This window comes from Rhyacophila brunnea, unplaced genomic scaffold (assembly GCF_057557595.1).
Source record: "Rhyacophila brunnea isolate RB1 unplaced genomic scaffold, BYU_Rbru_1.0 scaffold_3, whole genome shotgun sequence".
In the NCBI taxonomy this organism is placed as follows: Eukaryota; Metazoa; Arthropoda; class Insecta; order Trichoptera; family Rhyacophilidae; genus Rhyacophila; species Rhyacophila brunnea.
In genome coordinates, this window is record NW_028232965.1 from 45,375,957 (window position 1) to 45,401,225 (window position 25,269).

At 31.1% G+C, this 25,269-nt stretch overlaps 1 protein-coding gene across 1 annotated transcript in view; it reads left to right on the forward strand.

Annotated features, from left to right (window-relative positions):
* Positions 1-22,715, forward strand: part of LOC147068421 (uncharacterized protein ZK1073.1) — an 87,401-nt gene extending 64,686 nt beyond the window's left edge. The window contains exons 5-8 of the mRNA XM_085952242.1: positions 10,834-11,116; positions 17,020-17,135; positions 18,276-18,438; positions 19,181-22,715. Of these exons, the coding sequence (XP_085808368.1) occupies positions 10,834-11,116; positions 17,020-17,135; positions 18,276-18,438; positions 19,181-19,357 (739 nt within the window). The 3' untranslated portion in view covers positions 19,358-22,715. The remainder of the gene's footprint in view (positions 1-10,833; positions 11,117-17,019; positions 17,136-18,275; positions 18,439-19,180) is intronic.
* Positions 22,716-25,269: the final 2,554 nt, after the last annotated feature.

Consider the following 25,269-nt stretch of genomic DNA (forward strand, 5'->3'; position numbering starts at 1 on the left):
ATATTCTGTTGAAACAACAATTGGCAATACGAATCAACAATTCATACTGGAATCTGCTTTGCCCTCCGTCACAATAATATTTTATATTCATCGACTGGCAGAAACACATCAGAGTGCTCATATAACTGCTTAATTCATCGATAAAAACTAAGTTAGTGAGTTAATTTTTTTAAAACACATGTTTAATGAACTTTTCTCAGATTTTTTTTACTGTACGGTTTCTGATTATTTCAATTAATAGATTTTTTTTCGATGCATTTTTTGTATTCGAAATTAGACTGCTATATGTCTGTTATAATATACGATTTAAACAAACTACTATAATAGTAATAGTTTCTTTCTGCCTTAACGGTCCCCGAAATATTTCTCCAATTTTTATCGGTCCGCAGGTGCAAAAACTTCGGGGAACACTGATATAGACTAATCTAGGTAATTTAATGTAATGTATATTTAATGCTACCAATGATACAGTTTTATATATTCATCATCATTCGGGGTCAATTCGTTGCTGGACGAAGGTCACCCCATGGTTCCTTCCAATCTTCTCAGTCTCCAGTTATTCGCTGCTACGTACGCCGCTGACATGATGAGTTCGTCGATTCAGCGGGATTTAGAGTGGCCTTGTGGTCGTCATATTCGACGTTTTTCCATTTCACCAAACTGGCGAAATCTATCGCGTCGGCACTTTTGTCAACCCACTTGTCTTATCCATTGGTTTCTTCGCAATCTTCCTGCTTCATGGATGGACATGTCCAACAAGCATTCCTTTCCGTGCCACGTTGCGCTATTTTAATTTATTTTTTGATTCGTCTTACACTAAGGCTCCGTATTTCACGTGCATACACTTGTTATATGTTAAATAGTATATACTGATATAATTTAGTAATAATATGTACTGTGTTTTTTGTTATTCAATTAGTTACTAAAAGTTTCAAATAACGAATTCTAAAATAATCAAGTATACAAAAACAAACTGCTATTCATTTTAATTCAGTGCTGACTTAATAATTATAAATTAGATATGTTCATACATTCGGCAAATTATATTAAATGTGGAGTCTTATTGTAGTAGTAGTAGAAAAACTTTTGCTACTCGTAAAGTTTTCTATCGTTTTGCAACAAGTTTACAAGTTGTTTTCACCATGGCATATTTGTTTTTCTCACATTGTTAAAGGCAGCTAATTTTGCCAACATGGCTCAGGAAAAGCCTTTTCTTTCATTTCCATATTTTTTCAATAGCATGTGCGAGACTCGTATTCTTCCGAAGAATTATTTGTTCAGGCATATATTGATCATTCAATATGTTATTAAATCTATAGTATGATTGGTGCCACAATATGACAAACCCGGGAATAACAGGACACCGGGAATAATCCCGGCAGGCCGATGAGTCTCGGGTCTATTTTTTGGTAACTGCGAATAGCACATGTATGTTATGTAATATTCAAATGTGATATCATATCATAATATTATCACTGTTGGGTGTTATCATTGTATCAATATTATGCTATAATTACTGGTAATTTGGTGTTATGTTTATTACATATAGTCGTCATAGCTGTCAAATACTATAAATTTTTTATTCATATGGGAAGGGATATTTATATGGGAAGTTCATCCGCTGTTGTTTTTTGTTTACATAATAAGTAAGTGCAAACTTTTTCCAGGTCTTGAAACTGCCGTGGTCTCCAACAAACCATTTCCTAAAGCTGAAAGTGCATCCTGAACAAAACTCTTTGACGAGATGGTTAAAGCTTGTTTTTTTGTACCTATGCAACTAGTGGTGTAGTAGCCGGTTAAAGAATGTAATACTGGCAAAATATTACAAATATTTTCACCAAGAGATTCAGCTGCCAAATGGCATCCTAAAACACGAGATTTCTTTTGAGATCCCTCAAACCATAATCCACGGCAACCAATCGTTGCAAGTTTATTCCAGAAATAAATGCCTAAGATTAAAACATCTGTATCGGGAGTGTGTTAATCTCCAAATTTTGCATTTTTTACAGCATGAAATATATAACAGAACATTCTAGAATCTAGGTTCATTCTAGAATCTAATGATTTTGATTTTAAATCAATGGCGTCATTAAAAATTGATCACTACAATTTAAACCATTGTGTGGGGTCGTCAAATCCACCACAAATCTACAGCTCACTTTCTTCGTTGATTTTTGCAAATGTGGGAGCATTTTCGCAAATAAATTTAACAAGCTGTAATTTATTTTGAGGGCTCACAAAATAATCTTTGCAATTAATCCACAACATCTAAGGGAAAATCTTCAAGGATCTTTCTTTATCTTTAACGCTGTTTAAGGGCTTCAACACAAGTTTATTTATGGAAAAGCTCATCTGATACACTATTGAGCCTACTGATTTCCTACAACTTAGCTTTGAGTTACGAGAAAATAATTCGTATCCAAGAAAAATGACGAATGAACCTCTACCAAATTATTTAGTTAGGCCATGCAAATGTAATTCTAACTGCCGTACATTATCATGTAGTTATAAGAAATCGGCTTTGACATGTATATCATTGTGCAAATGTGTAAGTAGTGTTTGTAAAAACTGTGATCATGATACTTAAAGCAGTTTGAACACTTGACTTGTATCTTTTTTTTTTTTAAATAAATGTGTACGTAGTGTGGTAAGTGGTTATCGTTATTTCATTTATTCACCTACCTATATGTGCAACCTACAGAGTTTCTGTATTAACCATAATACTAAAACTAATGTCATATGCATATAATATGGTAAAAAAGCAATCTGGGTGATTCTATACAAAAATACTACTAAATAAAATAATTTAAGCCAAGGAGGATCCTAAGAATCGATAATTTTGAACACATTGCAGTACCCGCTATTTTTATTTTTTCAAATGGGACGAACCGTTCTACGACCATGCCGATGGCATGGTACAATTATTGCATTTTCAATCAATTACTGATTCGGTTATGGTTTTATTGAAGAACTCAGAACAATTTTTGGTGGGTTATAAGAAAAAAAATTAAAACCTCAATAAAAAAAATTGACCACTAATATCGCCTGGCAACATCGACATTATATATTTTGGTGACCCCTAGAACCTATTCCAATTGTCAGAATTTGTTCCGCATATTATGTATACGAAAAGTCTATGGGACCCTGCACTATAACGTGTAATTTAATTTTAAGATGTTTGAAAAGAAAATATCACAAATTTTCTTCTGACGACAAATATATCAATAATTCAGTCCAGTTCTTATGAAAATGATCTATTGTACACAAGCCATCCGTACATAACTATTATACATCCAAGGCGGACCTTTAAATTAATATTTAATTACCACATTTAAATAACATGCTAATTTTATCTAATGGTCACCTGATGGAAATTAGTGAAATGACGTCTGCCTTTGCGATTGGTTGAAATGGATTTGACGCCTTTTGTAAATAAATACACTGCATTTATCCGCTATTGAAAATTAATCCCGTACTACCGTAGTTTTTTTTAAGTATTTTGATTAGTTCTAAAAATCGTGTAATCGGTGTTTAGAGAGTGATCTAACATTGCCAGTAAATATATTTATTTGAAGTTACCTTCTGGTATGTCCATTTCGCATTTGATTTTCAATCGATTCAAAAATGTTCATATTCCAGTTGTTGATTTTATTATTATTAACTATTCAAAATAAATTATATATTATGTACCTATAATTGCTTTAAATCAACTGATAGTATACTCAGATACAATAAGATAATTCGATAACATTTTCTAATAATCAACGAAGCTTCACAATTTATCATTAAATTCGAGCGAATTATATTTTCAAATGAAATTCATTATTCATGATAAATTGTATTGGCATGCTCGAATACAGCGCGAATAAAAATTGAGATTTGTTTTGAAAAACATTCTTTCAAAATATAGTATCCAAAAAGCGATAAATCAAATAAAATTCAATTCAAAGGCTTTGATCACTCCCATAAAAAAGTCACACCACCTTCAAACGGAATTCATTTTCCAAGCGAAATGGAAAATGGTGACATATATCATTCAAATACAGTATACATTCTATTGCTCTCATGCCTCTATTAAATGCCTCATATGAACCACTTTTTTATGAAAGGAAATATCACTCTTATAAATATTTTTATTCATGATTTGTATTCATATATTCTGTATCAGTGTTTCTTAACATTTTACCGTCTGCAGACCACTGAAAATAGGAGAAACGTTTTGCGAACAACTAACGCAGAAATAAAATATATTATTTAGTAACGAATAATAACATTTGTTTGCGATTGATTTCGTCACGTAAAACCATTAATCTATTTTAAGAACAAAAACACAATGCACAAACGTTTTAAGTGCATCGGTTTCTAAGATTTTATTGGAATTTTTAGCATAGGCATTTGGACGCCGAAAATTCGCGGACCACCAGAAAAATTCTGCTGACCATCGGTTGAGAAACACTATTCTAGATCAGTGCAATGTACGTAAAAGTCAAGTCATTGGTAAAAGTACATTCAAGTTGATCAATGTGACACAAAATTTGACAGAAAATAATGGACTAATTGCATAACACTATTTAGTAAATATCAGTATTCAGGTTTTGACTTTTCGTACCAACTTATTATAAAACACGTAGTTAAGAAATGAAATGTCATCCAAATAATTAATATTATGTATAAATAAATATACTATCTAAGATAATATATTAATATTATACTACATATTATATTATTACAAAGGTACATCATACTATCCATTACTGTTATAATAAATTGTAGCCAACATATTATAAAGTATCCTTTTTGGTAGAGCTATGAAACGGAATTGTCTCATTCAAAATGCATGCACTATTATTTGAAATAGATATCTTGTTATTATACTGTAATAAATTATGTGGGTACCATTATTCATCACTAACTACACAGCACCAGAATTGGGATTTCGATTCGACTCAAAAAGTTGCGTTTTAATTTAAGTCAGCTTAGCTCACACGTGGACACATTATATTTAGACAAAATACAGAATAATATTATACACTTCTGTGAAATATAACATAACCACTAGAAAAAATCTTTTGGAAAAAATACGACCCCTAGGGTTCGCGCTCATGATATATGTGTCGAATTGTGAAGAAGTTGGCTAGTTATTTTTTACAATACTCTCTGAAATTGCGTTACTTTTCGCTTTTGTATTTTAAATCAAAGTATGTTTTATATATATTTAAGTATTTCCAAAATATGTATTTTCAATAAAAGAATATTACGTTCTTAAATCTTGTAAAATTATTAATAAGTAACAAAATGGAGTGATCTTGACACCGATTAATGATTAAGGTACTTAGATTTAAAATATTAATTCACTTTGAAATAACAAAACAATACGTGTGTATTGACTAGGTACTTGGTTTTATCACAAATAACTTTTGATACCAAGGAAACGGCCAATTAAATGAGTTTTATTAATGGATTTTTCTTTTTATGCACTTCTAAAGAATGAAAAAAAACCAAAAAGAAACAAAGAAATGGTAAAAAAATTCTACGATTAAAAAATGTATTAATACAATTGAAAACTGTGGTTAATCATCCGCAGCGGTAAATAATCCGTGAAGCATTTATCCTGGCAAGTTTTAACGGCTGCAATCACCGTAGAAGTTTGAGAACAAAAGTTATACGAGACCTGATAACAGTGACAACGAATGAATGAATTTTATCTGGCATAGCCGCCAGGCAGTATGGCCAATTTTTTATGTATATTTCATAGTACATAGTTGTAAGTAGTTAATGCACGTCGAACGAAATAACAGCATACATACTAAAAATACCCAGAAACGTCTCCTCTAATGGTTTTGAAACGAAAGTTTTATTAGTTATGTTTGCAACTGTTTCGCGTTATAAATCCAAATACTTTCGTTCTAAAAAATAGGCACACACTTATTGGGACTGTAGGAAAATACTATACATATCAAGTACTTATGCTAATATATATTTGAGCGTGTATTGTTATCGAATCGTTTAATTTTGAATTGTTTAATTTAGTAGAACCTCAATTTTATTATTATTAACTAACTTGGAAACATTATACCATTATCTTGTTTCTCAGTACGGCTACCACATATTATAAACACAATACAGTTAACCATATTTTCTACTAAATTAAGTGAAAGTATTTCACAAACAATCTATATAGTTTAGCAACACGTAGGTACTTCCGGTTTTGCCCTAAGCACATTTTAGTTAAACCAATATATACCGGCTTTACGTCTAGCTCCACTATGTCGATTATTCATATGCCTTCTATCTTATATTATAGGTATGTGAGGTTATACGGGTGCTGAATTCTTTTTCACTCGTACTATGGTTAGATTTTGTTCAGGCCTTGCATCTAATATAATATATTTTCCAGAAACAAACTTTGTGGAATAAAGATTCACTTTTATAACATTACTAATATTATATTATTTAACGTATATATAATCAGTTAGAAAGGTAGTATATAATATTGATTATATTTTATCATCAATATTTTTATTAGATACTGGCGAGTACCCGGCATGCGTTGCAATGCCACTCAAAGAAGTGTTTTAATTCTGTTTATTGAAGTGCTTTTGGATACACAATATTTTTTGTTTTTCTGTCTGATGCGTACACGAATAAATCAGAAGGTTTTTCAACGCGTGAGCAGGCCACATACAGCTGTCCATGTGATAAGCATGGATTTTCCAAATTTGGTATAGGATCGCATACGAATAGAAGAAGAAGATGGTTGCACTAATTCAGAAACCTTCGCAGGTATGCGCACAACAACTGACGAAAGTTTCATCGCAATCGAATGAATGGTATAAGAACCATACGAATAAAAAAAGATAGAATGAAGAAGAAGAAGATGGTTGTACTAATTCAGAAACCTGCGCGGGTATGCACACAACAACTCACCAAAGTTTCATCGCAATCGGATGAATGGTATAGGAACGCATACGGGACAGATAGACAAACAGACAAACAAACATTTATTTTTATATATAGATAACTTCAATAATGTTCTTCATAACTGTGTTCTCGTTGATACTTCGCAACCGTTTTGTTATTGTTCATATCAATATAGTGATCCTGATGATACCATGAGTTAAAAGATTCAGTATTAATTAATTATCTCAACAGTCAAATCACATTTGAAAGAATAAATTAGAAATGACACCGTTCAATAATCATATTCGTAGACGTGTTAAAATTAAATTCGTTTAACTAAATCCACGCTTACATTTTGTGGTTACAGCTCCAGCTCTCGAAAACTTTTCCATATAAACAACGAATAAAATTGTATTTGAAATATAAATAAAATTGACTACATTGCATGTAACTCGTGTTAGTTAAAATATAACTTGAAAACAAAAACCAAGCAAATATTTAAAAATAAATCACGTATTCTACAGTATATGATTTATCTGTCAATAAGCTACCCTACCACAACTCGGGATAATATGTGCAAATGGCATATATATATGTAATATGTATACTCCGAATATAATAATACAGTGATTTATAGGCTTGAATACGCTATAAAGTTCATGATCTCATCGTCATTAATCATTGTTCCATTATTATTCATCCGTATTCCCTCAAGAACCTCAAAACAGCCTTAGAGCAATGGATTCACTTGTTGAGTTTGTATTTATATATTCATCTGATAGATACTTCAGATTTAGAATAGAGTATTCTAGATGCTTTATCGGAACAAAAGGAGAAGGTCTGAAATTCTGATCGAATAACTAATTAATTGAATGTATATTAAATTAAAGGGGAAACATTAGTGAAGTGCAAAACATCGCAAGGATTTAATTTAAATACACAATGCATATAATAGCAAACATAACTCTTTTGAAAGGTATCTACCCAGATATCCAATATCTATGAAGGGAGGTAAATATTTTTTCGATTTTTAACTTAACTATCAAATGTATAGACATTTTTTACAACTTTTTTCTTATTTTTCCGGTGGTTGTTTGTCCGGTACAAATCTTGCAATCGATTTTTAACTAACTTCCCGACTAGCTAGATATTTGAAAATTTTAGAATATATCAGAACACGATGCCAATGCATTTTTTTAAAAATACTTTTAGCCATCCTTAAGTAGAATTGAATTAATTTTTAGTTAATTCTGTTTTGTATAAAAAGTTATTTCGATACCATTAATGGTTGCTAGGGGGTCCTAGCAACTAAATTATTAAATAATATATACGTGCGTTACTATGGAAATCAATATGAAATGACATTTCATTATTCAGTATTTCTATCAAGTACAAATTTTTGTGTGGATCGAGATAGTGCAAGAAGCTAGGGGAGGCGTTGATCCAGCTTTGGATTGACTCCAGCCGATGATGATTTATATATACACTGCGTATTCGTTGCGGAAGATGTGCGGCGCACGAATTTTTACATAAAAAACGGGACCGAAACTTATTTCTATGGATGCGTTGTAACTCTGGTTTTATCTCTTCTTCTCGACTAAATCCACATAAAATATATACACTATATTTTCATTCACTCCCCAGTTGCTGTATCAGTTTGTTTCCACCATTTTAACATGCTTGCATTTATAATCTTTTTTTACAACTTATAAAACAGTACTGTTTATATTCACGAAATAAACAGTCGAAAAAATATACGAATAAAAATTAACGACTAGTGAAATCTATCTTTTATAATATCTAAAATGATGTATGATTTAATGCTTTAATGTCAGATATTTTGTAGATGGAAGAATATTTTTTGACTATTATCAAGTATGGCTTGGTTTACATAGAGTTAAGTTGAATATTAAAAACTAACCAATCCAATATTCAAATTGTAGTCTTAGTTAAATGAAAACAAATACGTATGACTGAAAAATTTTAGTGTGCACTATTTATATCATATCTTAACAGCCTACCTCCACCCTTCGCCACTGGTGTCATCACTGTCACCTTGAATAATAATTATATTTAGTAGCAGGATGTGATTATGGGAAAGAGTTACATTTATAGCTTTTCTAAATACTTACGTTGGAGTTTATGGTTTAAATTTATTTTTTATCGTGGGGGCATCAAAATCAGTCAGTGCTTCGGGACTAAACCCATCACTGAGTATTTTTATTAAATTAAAATTCCTCTTACTTATAATTATCACACTGGCAATTTTACTATCTTTAAAATGGCGTAAAATATTTTATCTCTTCGTCGAGTAGATAGATTAAGTTAAAAAGACACGAGTGTAAATATCAGGAGACTAATAAAAACTTTCTTATTTTTTGGTATAATGGATGTTAATCACTCTGGAGCTTTCCACTTAATTTTATTATTGCTCAAGTTCAAACGCGTGTAAACTTTACAACGAATAGTTTTGAGTACGGAGAAAGCATACTTAGCTTTTGTTAAGCCATTGTTAGATTTAATCTTCTCGAATATCTACTTATTATTATTTATCAGAGTGAATGCGGATTCTATTTTGGTATCATATGATATGTATGTACATACGTGGGAATTTACTCCGAGAGCTTACGTGAGGGTTTGCTCGTAGAATTCTCATCTCCTATGGTGAAATACGTACATAGATCTAACGTCCCTGACAATATAAAGCTCACGAAGAGTTATACAACCGATTAAAATAAGTGACAGTGAACTCTGTACCTAGTTATATGTATATATGTATATATTGTTGTAAATTCGATAGAGACTAAACTTATACTGTTTATACTGCTCTAGTTTATTGAAAATTTGGCAGTTTGCAGTCCTCCATTTGTTAATGCCGAAATCTTTAAAATCCTGGAATCCATGTATTTAGGGTTTATTTTTCATGATTTTTATCTGAAATAACCTAGTTTTGTAAACAATGAGACAATTGATAAATCTTGTTGTTTAATTTGATAAAACGCAATTTTTTGTAATACTTATTCCATTTTTAATCGATAATTTAGGACCGGTTTCGTCCACCTCAGAGGGACATTTTCAACTCTTTCAACTCTTTTAATCAGTAAACTGATATATGAAAATTAATATTTAATATTTATTTATATTTTCGTTTCCATTTTGCATTCTATTTTAATGACGTCACAAAATAAACCAATATTTTAAGGATAAATATAAAAAAAAAACATTTTTTTTCTGTTTTTCAATGTTTAGGGTAGGGTTGTGAAAAATGTGACGTAATATAGACAGGGGGGTAAATTATTATGTGACAAAATGTGATGATGGGAGGGGGTGTTAAAAAATAGCAAAAATCGTGTGACCACCTACTGGAAATATTCAGAATTTTTATTATTAAATCACTGATTGTTTTTGGGAAAATGTAAAAAATAAATAAATGGAAAAAGGTGCGAAATATTTTATTATGTATGTATAAATAAGCTAATAAAAAGTATGACGATAGTAATTATTGTGATCTCCCCTTAAACGTCAACTAAAATTAGTTAAATTGCATTCCAGTATTATTGTAAGGTCTTAATGGATAATAATGTTTTTCTTTTATAAAATATTGTCGATACAATGCGCAGAATGGATGATAACCTGCGTTAAAAGCTAGATTATTTATAAATACTAACACCTTAATTGAAATCACTACTACCAACGTTACAATATTCTTACATAACATAACATCTTACATACAATTTTTATTCTTTATGGTATACAATATAAAGAATACACATTTTGTAGATTGCATACCTCTTAAGCATAAAAAAATATTCGGTAGGATGTTGGAGGATAATGTTGGAGGTGTTTTTTGATGATATAGAAAATTTGTAGCACACTAATACCTATTTGTAATTCGATTAGGAAATTGAGCTATTTTTTAATTTAATTTTACAGATACCAGTTCCCTACACTCCAGACTCTTGGCGAGGATTTGGTGACAGTGCTGGATTTCCTCCATGTGAAGTACGCTGTCGGTTTGGGCGAAGGTGCAGGAGCCAATGTCCTCGCACGATGCGGCGTCGCCCACCCTCGTCGCCTACTGGGGCTTATCCTCATCAACTGCACAGGATCTGCTGCATCAGTCATGGACGTATTCCGTAACAAGTTCCTCAAGTGGAAGGGCGGAGAAGTCACCCAGTCCGAAGAAGAGTTTTTGCTCTATCACAAATTTGGACACGTGAGAATAAATATTCTGTATTTTATCTTTCAACGTGTTTCAACATCATTGATTATTTAACAAAGTAAACAAACATCTCCACGTTCACTCATTTAAGTCATTAATCAAACAAGATTTTGCTTTCGTATTATTTTATCGTAAAGTTAAGTCACTAATATTGACGCTAATTTTACTTGAAATCTGGCTTATAATTATTATCATAATATATTTAAACTTTTTGTAACACCACTTAATAAGCCTTTAATAAAATATTATGTTGCTTAAGATTGGTAGAAAAAATACTGTAACTTCTACAGTTTAAATGCATATTATATAATATAACAGCAGCTGTTTCTGATAAAAAATCATGACAAAATGGTATTATTTTAGGTTCATAGCCCGAATCCGTATGTAATGTAACTCAAAACTGTAGTAAAATTGGCAAATAAGCTTGTTTATCAATATTTTTTTGGAGTGGCTCCAAATAAACGCCTGCTCAATATAAATGTTAATTTAGTGTATATATAAGCATACACATAATCTGTCTCATTTACACATCTGATTGTGCATACTGCCTGCAAAAGCAAAACCCGGGTCGCCAGACTCAAATACAATTAAACCAGAATCAGAACGCTAATATATTCATGATCTAAATCCAAATATATTAAGATGAATACTTCACCTACCAGCGCATCTATTCTATACATAATACTGCTATAGGCCGCTATCGAGGGTAGTTTTTCATTTTTTGTATGGAAGTTTTAGCACTTATTGTAACAATTACAATAAGTTAGCCGTCTCTAAACGGTCAATATTACATATCTCGCTCTAAAATTTATCACAGCCAAGACAGGTTCTATCAAAATAAATATAGCACTTATTTTAACAATTACAACTAACTCATTGTAATGGTTAAGGTAAGTGCTAATACTTTGATACAAAAAATGAAAAACTACCCTCGATAGCTGCCGATGGTGGAATATTTATAGCAGTCTTGTGTATATAATAGATGCGCAGAGACTTCTAGCGGAATTGTGACAATTTTTAATAATTACATCATAAACTGTTTTACTCAATACATAATATGTATCTAAAAACATTAAAAAGTAAAATATTTTTTATTTAAAGTCAAAGATTAATTTATAATTTAAAAAAAAACGTAATAAAGCGTGAATTCGTTAAAGGATTCAATCTTTTTTATTAGATATTATTTTATGGTCATATTAATTTAAAAAATATAGTTCAGTAAGTTTCCTCCAATGAACTTAAAGATTTTTCATATTGATTTAAATGAAAAAAAAACATTGATTTTATAAAAAAATGTACTTATAACTTGAAATTATCTAATTCTGGTATGATCACAATATTGAAGTTCGATTATCAAAAAAATATCTCAAATTACAAGCTTTGTGTTTATCCGCTAGGTACCTCTGGTAGATTGAGTATTCACTTAGCTTTTCCAACTTTACTGTGTAGGTGTAGGTTGTTAATTTATTATTAATCTACAACGATTAATTTAATTAAAAAAATATCTCGATAGGAATTAATGTTTTGGCAAAAACATTGTAAGTACCTAATCATTGTTTATTAGTCCGGCCTGGTCTATTTTTATTTTCTTTTACCTTGTATTTATTTTGGCAAGTTGTTCTTCATTTCCAAGTAGTACACGCGTAAATCACCTGGCGGACTTTTTTGTTTACGTTCGTGCTTAATACCTATGTACATATATATAAACTTATACAATTTATGTTCTTGTCATTGGAAAAGCACTCTGATGAACTAAATGTTTACATAGAGGCGATAAAACACCGTGTCGATGTTTTGAAGCTAAAAATAGTTGTAACCGAAGCCTATCGTGAGATATTTAATATTTTTTTTTATCGCAACATGCAACACCAGCACTTTGCCAGATGATAAGTTATCAGAATTTATTTGCATTGTTCTAACGGGAATCGAAATGGAAAAAGATTACTATCCGGTAGCATAATAATGTGAAATTGAATATAAGATAACACATACATGCAGTCACATTTAGTTTCACAATTAACCAATTGGGAACCCTACTCGTAGAAACAGTTGGGTAGGACCCAATTTGAAGCTGTATTAAAAAAATATTTATGTTATAATCACAATAATTGTACTACGTATAAATACGTCAGTGTTGGGAAAGTAGGGGGCCATCCTTGGACTGAACCCGTATGCGGTTTAGAACCGTGTGCCATACTTAATTTATGATTTCTGTATTTAAGTTTTTAAGTGTAAGGCATAAAGCCCACCAAAAAAGCGTTCGGTGCGCTTACTACTGAGTAGGCCCCCTTCCACCCGCGCATTACCCTTCACCTATGTAATAAGGGGCTCAAGGAGCACAAAATAATTATTATTATCAGCGTCTCTCATAAAAAAGCAATAAAAATATTATTAAATTTCTCGGGGCTTGTAATTAATATCGGACACGCAATAAATAAACAAAGAGTTCACTGTTCTTAAATAATGGCTTCTCGCCCGTCTATCGACGACGCTTCGAGGAGCGTGATTTTGCTTGCCGTGTTCAATGAATGGACTACGTTGTATTTTCGTTATTTATTCGTATCGCTGAGAAGCCAAAAAACGGTGACTCATGGGGCAGGCGGGCACAATGCGTCGTCAAATCCAGTGTGCGCTGGCGTATTTGATTACGTTGTATTTTCGATGATTCACATAGAAAATGCGCGAGCGCCCCGCAAGCCTGCTTTAATGGACTTTATGCCTAAGTGTATGGTATAAACGAATACGACCAGATTCTTATAATATTGGATGGCCTCTAGATGAAAAGCAGCGGATCGACGGCGATGAATAAGATCATGGAAAAGTCGATTGATTGAAATAACTCTGATGGCGTTTCAACTCGTTACCATTGCCAGCACTGGGTTGTAATATAATACTGTTAATCAATTATTTATCGTGTATATTTTGTAAGCATATATAAATAATATGGCTGGATATTGATACGCGTCAAACTCAGATCTTAAAATCTATAGTAATAGATAGGCAACTATATCTACCAATTATGTTGGTAAATTAAAATTAAGAAGTTTATTAAATTATTGTTGATTTGTTTTAAGAGTAATTTGAAATGAAACGCAAATTATGTTGTATTTCAAGATAATAAAATAATATACGAATATTTTTTTTTACATAAATATATATATCAATGGGGTGCGGTGACTTATGCTTGAAGGGATGCTGTTGAAAAAATAGATACTGTCATCTCCCTCCATTTTGAAAGTGGAAAGCATGCTGTCACTTTGTTTCTTTGTATGGGTTTTCGTCTGGATTCGGGAATTGGAGGTGGACAAATAACACACCGGAATTGTGATCAGAAATGACGAGTTTTATTTACGTTAATATTATACTAATGGTTACATTTTTATTTATTTTATGCGTAGCGCGAGTTAACAATGTTTACTCTCTGGCAGTCTACCGCGTTCTCCCCGCCATTTTATGTTTCGCTTTCAACGGAAAGCGCTGTCGAAAAACGGCGACAATGGCGACGTTGCAGATATTTTTAAATGGCCTTGTTTTACAGCATTGCCGGCTTTGTTATTATTTATTTTCGTGATCAACCCTTACTATTTGTTGGTTTGATACTGATTTGGGCCTCTCCAGATTCACAGAGATATCCCCAAATAGGGACCATTTGGGAATGTAACAATACGTAACTACTATTTTCTACATATTATCTACTTATGATATTGAAAAATTAATCTCGGTGGATAGTATGGTTGTGATATTTCAAGGTGCAAACTCTGCGATATTTTAAACATATTCACGTAATAGTATGGATTATAGAATATGTTTGTAATAAGTCACATAGTTTAGTAAAATGTGCAATATAATTGCGCAATAAATACAATAAATATATTATTACATAGTAATTTATCGAATACTTCTGAGGATGGTCCGCATCAACATTATCTATGGACCACGCCACTGATATAAATATAGCGTGTGATCCACAGATGCTGTAGATGAGGGGCATCCCTAAAAATACTGTGTAAATATTACAATATTATGTACCTAATTATTGCACAATATTTTGTCAACATTACTTAGCTTTACATCTTCCAATTGTTTCATATTGCTCGTGACTTTCACGGTTGGTTGTTATTGTTCACTTTAATATTATCTAATAATACGTAGGCACATATGCTGAGAAAATCGCAGAGCTACCACTCCATAATATCACACGCTATACTACTTCATCAGCTGCTTGCCATGATTAAATTAGTTACAGAATCTTATATGCAGCTATATGAACCCTATATCGACGCCCACGATAGCCAAGCGGTTATTGGTCAGGCTTATAATGTCATGGGACTCGTGTTCATTTTCGAATCTGGCAAAATTTCACATGTGAATGGGACCTAATAGGTTGAGCAAAGAGGTTAACATTCATTTCTCGTAAAAAAAAAACTGTAAAAAATCTCTTTGTGAATCTGTCCAGTTCCACATAAGATTACAATGGCGAAGGGTGACTTTTGGAAAGAGGTAGGCTGTGGAGTAACCACGCTTGTCAGATATCTTTACGGGAAATAAGAAGATAACCCAATATTACTACTGATGAATAGGTACACTAAATCGATGAAATTTCAAAAGCTCAATTAGTTTGAAATACCTAATTAGTTTATAATTAAGCAATTAGTTTGAATTATGTATTTTCCTAAACATTTATAAACGTAACATACGCTCAAAATATATTACCTATCATCTTTGAAAATATCCGTTGTGGTGTATTATATAATATGTTTCATAACAATTTATAATTATTTAACCCGTAAAACTAAACATTTTAAAATACTTCTACATTTAAAACACAGACTTAGGTATAAATAACTGATAAATGAAAATCGCGAGATAAATTATTTTATATTTTTAACAACAATCAATATTGATTGTGATTGAATCCCATAGAAATTATTTTTTAAATTATTTTCTCAATAATAATTATTTTGAATAAATGTGCTCTAGTGAATGTAAGCGCTAAGTAAACAACCTATGATTTCGGAATAAAAAAGCAGACAGTGATCGGCGCCACTCGACTGAAGTCGTACAAGACAGATCTGGAAAAGGGATCTAATTAATTCATAATATAGTTGAATCCAGACGGCGCTAGTTATGGTTATAAACCTGACTAGATAAAATAGAACTTCTAAATTATGACGATAGATGACTCTCAATTCGAGGGCTTAGTGTCAAACAACACTATCTACAAAAGTGTAACTTTACAGGAGAGCCAAAAATCATTATTTTAGATTCTTGTAACTTAACAAGCGAAATGTTTATTAAAACCTAATGTTAATATTTTATAATTAATTGTGTATTGTACATTTATCTTGCTTATGATGATGTTAAAATTTATAGGGATAGTTTTTAAAAAATATGAAAACAAGGGTAACTTATGTAATTAGCGTTAAACTTTACTGACGATTTAATAAGAAATTAGAAAAGATTGACATAACGTTTTTTGACTATCATGTAGCCGTAAATGTAAAATAACGTTATCTCAAAAAAAAAAAAAAAACACTTTTTTGTAGATAACGTTGTCTGACTTTAAGCACTCGAATTGGCATGGATTTTTCAGTGTATTTATTTATTTTAAATTAAATTATTAACTTGAAGATCTATTTTTCTTAGAAGGTAGGCTTTAAATAATCGCCTACTATGGAGCCTTCGCCACTGTAAGATTATACAGTCAATTATAAAAAAAATATGTACCTAATAATAGGTAGGGATGTATTTATTTTTCCAACTGCATCTCTGTAAGTAAAATTCACCGCACGCCACTGAGATATACATACATAGTACCTACCTACTAAGTTTTGTTGAAATAACACCTCGAGTTCGAAATGCAATAATATCATGGATTATATCTCCATTTTTTGCAGCACATTGTCCAAGAAACGGAAACAGACAAAGAGCGTGTTCTTCAAGAGTTCTTGGCTCGCGTGAGAGGAACCCTCAATAGCCACAATCTCAAACTATACGTCAGAGCATTCCTCAAGTAAATATATAAGATTTTTTACTGTTATGTTAACTGTCAATAATTGAGTTGTATATAATTCAATGCAGGACTATTCACAATTAATTAATTTAAAGTTACATATAAAAAACGTTATGATTATTGTTATGCAAAATTTTTCACAGTTAAACATCATTCTTTATTGTGAAATTTAAAAGAAAGTATGCCATACCCATAACCTCAAGGTAAGAGAAGACGTGGACAGACAAAACTTAGATGGATGGACTGCGTCACGTGGGATTTTTAACACTCCCGTTATTTAGGTTACAAAGCCCATTAAACTGCAAATATTTCAGCTAATATGCTATTTGTCATCTTCATATTTCAGATATTAATTTCTAGAATCATAATGAAAATACACATAATTAAAATGTAATTATATAAAAAAAGCATAGCATTATCTAGTAAATACATATAATTGATAGAAATCCGTCAGATTTCATGTACATGTCATAACATTCACATTGCAAACAGAGTATCGCATTCCATTATGAACAAAATGAATAGATCTAGAAGTACCTAGGTATAGGCGAGAAAGAGAGAGACATACTTAATTATTGCAAGATATAGATATAACAATAATCGGTGTGATCAAGTATAATGACCAGTCATCTTTTGGGCTGTAAGAATGTATAGAAATACTCTTAAGATTATAATTATGACGCCATTTGGATAAAACCAATAGCAAACAATGATGATGAAATTATTAGGCTTATCTATGTTGCCAAAATAGGCATTTCCTTTTTAATTACTGTAATATTGTCATCTCGTACGGTAACCCAAGGTGACATCACCTGAACGGACGGAATTTATTAGCATCGTACAGGGAAGGTTACGGATGCTACTTGAAGTATTGGGTCGTCGTTCGGAACGGAGAGTGTTCTTAGAGGAGGGTAATACCCGCCAATGGTTGTAGTGCCATTAATGAGTGACAAGAAAAAAATGTTTTCATTGATTTGGAAGGGTATTTAACAGATAGTTCAACTGTTATTATATTATATTATTTGTAGGCAGGTATTGCATTTCTATTAGCCTCTATTATATTATGGAATAATAATGCCTTCTCAATTCGGCATATTGTAACAAGCAATATTATACGTGTTATTTTATTTTACATTTTAGCCGCAAAGACTTGTCTCTTCGTGGTAGCACACTTGATACCCTTCTTGTGACTGGTGCATTATCTCCGTATGCAGGAGTTGTGGAGAAGCTCTATCGCGACATGGACAAAGACAAAACCACCATGATGAAAGTGGAGAGAGCCGGAGATGTCCTCACAGAAGCGGTAAGGAATCAATATCTAATAGATGTTATATTTTTATATTCATATATCACCATAATTCTAGAACACCCGTAATTGAAGCTATCAATGTATAATCATTTTTGAAATAATATGTATTTTTCTTATGTATTGAAGAGAAAAGGGTAAAGAATAACCACATGTTATCTCCAATTTGGTAGCTGACATCGTATTTTAATGACCTTCACCAAAACCCCAAAACTCTTATCCAGTGTTTCGAAATACAAAAGTGTTTGTGATCGTACAACGGCGAAATGTGTACAATTTTATTCGACAAAAGATCTTGTGGAAACATAATAATTATGTATATGGGACTTACGAGTGTTTAGACCAATTATTAAAAAATCGACTCAACCGACGATGTTGAAGAAAGGCCTTCTATGCACATGTAACATTAATATATGAAAGTAAATTGGTACCTACCGGAAAAGGTTAAAAAGATTGTTAATTAATTTGGGTCATATTAAATATTTATTTGTAGCGAACTAGTACCACAACAGTACTTTATATTTATTTTTAAGGGCCCCACTATATGTATATATATATAGATAAAAATGACTTGCATTAATTAGTACCTATGGCAAGCCTAAAAGTTTTTTTTTTTTTTAAATAAACCATCTCAAGAAAAAGTCTAGGTAAGAAAACTCGTAAATACAACAATTCCGTTTAAAGTAAGACGTGAACAAGTAATATTTGCTTTTCTTACTGTATAATTTGTAACTTTCAGCCGGCAAAGATGTCGCAGAGTCTCCTGCTGTTCGTGCAAGGCCAAGGCCTTCTTACCTCCCTGTCCCTCCCTGGAGTGGAGAGACGTATGTCTCGCGCCATGAGCATGGAGGAGTACGACAAGCCCAACATCCGCCGGCTGTCCATCACCATCGCTGACCCAGCAAGAAAGGCCTAGGGACACGCCGACGCCATCCCGGAGGATGAGGCTAATACTGCCCCCATAACCCCGTAAGGATGACGTGAGAGAATTTGTAGATGGGTTGCTGATCTGGCACGGATTGGTGATGATGGAACGGAAATATTTGTAGCGGTTATAAGAGAGGATTGTAGGTCGCGATTGGTATGAGTGACTTTTTAGCATAAGTGTTTTTTTTATTAAATAAAATCGGTTGTTCAAAAAGAAACTCACATCTTTCATTAAAGATATACATAGGACTTCAAAATTTAAAATCAGTCTTTTACTGTACAAATTGAGGGGCTGAGAAATTACATATTATACGTAGATGAATTCGGTGCATTTTTCATACCACCGTTTAAGGGAGAAAAATGATTCAAACATGTAACAGTTTTCTATGAACAGGTTATTTGTAAGCATTTTATTCTTAGATAAAATTGGAATATACTCCACGAACTCTTGTATAACAAGTTATTATAATTTTTATAGTATCGTATCTATATATTTGGCTTAAGACATTATATTCTTTCAAAGGATACAGAAATTATATTAATATTTTTTATCGATTATTATTGTTGATTTGAAAAAAGATCTCATCGTTAGAATGATGAAAACAGTTTTGTTTGTAGAATTTATACTTGTATATTAGTATTTCACTTTGATGTTGACTACGCACTTGAATCCTTTTAATAATCAGCTCCTAAATTCTATGGTACCATTACTACCATTTATATACAATGAAAGATATTGATTGAAAATTATTATATTCTGTAGCTTTCATAAAAATACTTCAGAGTAACTTTTATGTACTCTATTTTTCGTGGTCCAAATACGTAGTAGAATTAATGATTGATGTGAGAAACTTTCAGAACAGTTTAATTCAATAAATTACAAAAGTACATTTAATATAAGAGAAGAAAACTTTCATATTAAATCAATAATATTATTATTGAATAAAATTGAACAATTGTATTCTAAAAACTCCCAATACCTTTGTGTGAAGATATTTTTACATTTTAATTGAAATGGATAAATGAAGGTTCTGAACAATTTTAAAGTGAATGAAAACCTGCAATAATAAATATTGTGCATGTGAAAGTATATATTATATTTATATATAATTGAAAAATACATTACAAATTAATTAATTAAAATATTATATAGGAATCGTCGTGTCATTATAGTTTATGACGTTAAAATATCAAAATAAAAACATCACAATAATACAACCGATCTGTTGAAGTTGACAATGTGAAATAAAAACAAAGCACAAGAAATGAACTATTTAAATAAAGAACGGGACATGAAAATTCATGTCTAATGATCTGTAATAAATGTGTAGAAAACGGCATTTGCTTGTAGAAGTTTGAGTCTTGTAATGTTGTATTTAAAAAAAAAAAGCTTTCGAAATGCGTTTGAGTGAATAGGTATCGCCAAGTAAACTGTGTGTCGACGCATTTTCATTGTATATAAACTTTTAAAAGTAAGACGTGTCTCTTGCGCTTTAGAGAAAATGACTGTTAATAAAACTCCGCTGTTCAATTTCGTGCCAAAATTATCCGTTTAGAAACAAAACAAATCAACCAGAATTTATATATATATTTTATTAAAATAAGGTCAAAGCGATCGATCACACAGAATTTATTTATTATTCTCACCTACAAAATGTTAAAATACTTAATTTTAAGTATTTTTTAGCAAATTAAATCCACAAATTTCACGACCAATTCGTATATTTTATAATGTTATCTATACAACATAATAAAAGAGAAATGCTTACAATATTTAAGAATCTTCTATGGCAAACATTTGTTGATGGCCGATTTTACAGCCATTGTTTTGTATTTTCGCACATGTTTTGTACACTATATTGTTACGCCAAATAATATTTATGTCTATATACAATTTTATTATTATTACACTAGTAATGAAAAACTTTTAAACATAATAAATAGTTGCTTCTAAAGTATCTACCTATGTAAACGCTTACCTACCTGATGTAACGATATAATTAGATATATATTATAAATAATAATATTACAGAATAGTTCGTTAACATGAAACATTAAAATAGAGATTGTGTTAAGTAATAAATGTAGTCAAAATACATTTATTTGGTATTTATCGTAGTTTCTTAAAGAGCGTTCTGATTTAAAGAAGATTTACTAAACGATTCCTTTGTATTGATTGCCAGTGTTCAAAATATGTATATAGGCAAAAAATAATGAAATTATAATGTAGCTAACATTTATCCTGCTGCAAAAATATGTATAACGCTTTTAAAATAAAAAAAATCTTTCCCACACAAGAAGAGTATAAATTCATTCCATGTTAGTAGGTGTATTTTTTACACTATCCCTACCAAAGAGGTTTCATCCAAACACAATAAAATATTTCCACAAAACATTACTTATCATTTCCACATAGCAACGTATCATTGTTGACGTGTTAAAACCTCCGATGTGACATTTTTGTAATTTTTGAAACACATATTCTGTTCGTTTTTGTTCTATACATCGTCAAAATTAAAATATAATTAATTATATCGTCTCTGTTCTGGCAGAACACACTAACTGGAGAACACTAGTTTTGAGTAATTTGACTTTGAAGTTGTTAAAATGTTTGAAATGGTCTATCATGTGAGTTTATTAAGTAATCGTAAAAAGGATGACTTTAAAATAAAGACTATTTATTTATTAAGAAGGTTTCCAGACGGTAAAGTTTGAAATAAAGAACATTTTGGTATAACTAACTCAATATGTAATTTTTTCGCATAAGTGTCTTCTGCCAGAACAGTGACAATATAAATCTTCGATTTAGTTTGTTTCAATGTACATCGGATCTACCACAAACACTTGATTATGACGAGCTCCCCACTATATTATGTTATTTAGATGAATCAATTTTATAAGATATATACAAAAAATGTCATCTTCATTTTTGTGCTTTTGTCTCTTCTATAAAATTCAAAATTTGTCACATGAGAGGTTTTAACAACTGAATGACATGGTATTAAGTTTATAAAAAAATATAACTGGGCTTTTATAATACGATTTAGATTTATATTTTTTTTCATTCAAAGAACGTTTCATTTGACATATTTTATAGCTGATTATTAAAACTATACATAATATAGATGCAATAAAATTAATTATTACTGTGTCATATTATAAAAACAAAAAAAAAAAACAATGAGGCGATAGTTTTCTTTTTGAAAAATCTAAATGTTAGTTTGTGATACATGCCTAACAGTAATGTTCATTATACTTAATTCTAAATAATAATGACATAAAATTATATTTAGCCAAAATTTACCAAAGATTGTTTATCTGTAAACACTAAAAAGAAAATGTTTTCTCTATTAACACGCTGAATATGTATTGGCATCTCTGTATTAACATTTTGATATATAAGTACAAGTTAAACCAACCATATCAATAATGTTGAAATAAAAATATTATTATTCAGTTATAATAATTGTATTTATAATTTATTGAAAAATAAAAAAAAATAAAAAAATGTATAAAGAGTTTTTTTAAAACTGCAATCCATCCATTACTAAAAATGAATTTATAGTGTTACTAGACAGAGGTAGCTGACCAAAGTAACTGTATGGTAGGCAGCTTTAATTTTACTATACGTCGTATTAATTATTTTCTCATATAAATCATTATTTTTCGCTTATGCGAATTCGCGGATTTTTTTTGACTATATTACTCTAATGCCATCTCTTGTATTGTTGAAGAAGTGTGTAATTCTACTACTTGTATGGTTTGAAGCGTGGAAAAACAATTTACTACTTACTAATAGATAGCGCTAATGCAAAGACACGTAATGAAATGATTCAAATTCAAACGACGAATATTCTAATATTTTGATGTTCGACCATCAGTATTGGCATTACCATAGATAAATATGAGATAAATAAATTAGGATTATACATTAAATTATTTAGAAACATATAATTTTCTCGTTTCTTATCTGGTTTTTATCAATTTTCTACGATTAACTAGTCTATTAAAATTGATAGTGTTAAATTAATAGGTAAAAATGCCTTTGAACGATTATTCATTTCCATTGACTGTGAATAACAGATACCATAGAGTCCATAGACTAATATATTACATATACCTACCGACGGTGCTGCGGGGTGAAATAAATAAAAAAATAAAAATTAAATATCAGTAAAATAAAAAAAAAATTTGATGAAAATTGGATGTGTAATTTTTATCACATGGATATCGTTATAATTTTATAAATTTTTTAAATTTTATAAATTTATCGTTAAAATTTCACAATTTTAAATGTAGTAAAAATACGTTGAATCTGATATTTTTCAAATATAAATATCAGTAGATACAGACAGTACCTATTATTGACCGTGTAAAGTTGATAAAGCATGTGGGTCTATTCTATACATATCGAACACTAAATTGATAAATAGTATCAAACTTAGGGTAGGTTTGTATCAAAATATTAGCACTTATTGTAACAATTACACGAAATTGGATTTTATTGTTGCAATAAGTGCTATATTTTAACAGCACATATCTTGCTGCTGTTAAAATATTGCACTTATTGCAACAATAAAAACCAGCTTCGTGTAATTGTTACAATAAGTGCTAATATTTTGATACAAACCTACCCTAAGTTTGATAATATTTATCACTTTATCACTTTAGCGGTCGATAAGCATAGAATAGACCCAATGGATGCCATTTTTATTACAATTACAATGCAATCGACAGGCAATTATTCAGACGTGGCCATCGAGTCAACTGTTCAAGCTTGATACCTGAGATAATTTTTGCTTTTATGAGCTGTGAAAAAAAATATCAATAATTATTATTATAACAGTAAAATGTAACCAGAGTTGATCAGGGTTCGAAATGGAACGGAACGCACCGGAGCGCCGTTCCGGCTCGTGAAATTTGTAAAATTATCGCTCCGTCTCATGGAAAAAATATTTTGACCGTCTGAGCTAGATAGGCCATAGAATAGAAAATTTGACACACTTATTTTTATAAAATACACATACGATTTGATGACTATGTAAATATCTTCAGAAAATTTGTCGAGCGCTCCGGTTCGTAAACTTTTCCATTTCGAGCGCTGGAGTTGATACAACCCCATATTTTTTTGAATCAAGGAACAAGTGAAAAAGTGACTCACTTGTTTTAAAGCAATTGACAATAATAGAAGTGAAAGAAAAACGACTCTTTGGTTTTTTTAAAACACGCGAAACAGTACAGCAATTTCGAAATGAAATCTTATTGTATTATTGTGAGAAGTAGATAGGTAACTAAACTTTTTTATACATAACATCTATATGTTATCTATATTTCCTACTTAACAAAATTTTGGAGCTAAAGCCGCGTTGCCACGATCCAAGTGCCATCCAAGCGCACTCGTATGAGACAGCTTCATACTAATTATTCCTATCCAAGCTACTCGGACCGCCTCCTACTCATGCAAGTTAGCTTCGATAAAAGTAATTTGTCTCATACGAGTGCGCTTGGATGGCACTCGGTCCGAGTGTACTTGGATCGTGGCACGCGGCTTAAACACTTTTACAACTGAAAACCTACTGGACGACTATTGATGACCCTTGCACAGGTTTATCGACTACATTGTTGGTACCTTCTAACTTAGCGGAATTAAGTTCGATATACAGCATATTAAAGAGACGTGGATGAATCGAGGATAAGTTTCTATATCCCGGATGGTGGTAATGATGAAGTACATAATATAAATAATATTTTTATAATATCGATGTTTTAACATTGACACTCGTGCCTGACATGGGAGAGTTAAAATGTTATACAAAAACAGTACAAATAATTACAAGATAAAAAGAACTTTTCATATACCACGTTTTTAAATTTTCTGTTGAATCATATAAACTTGACAAT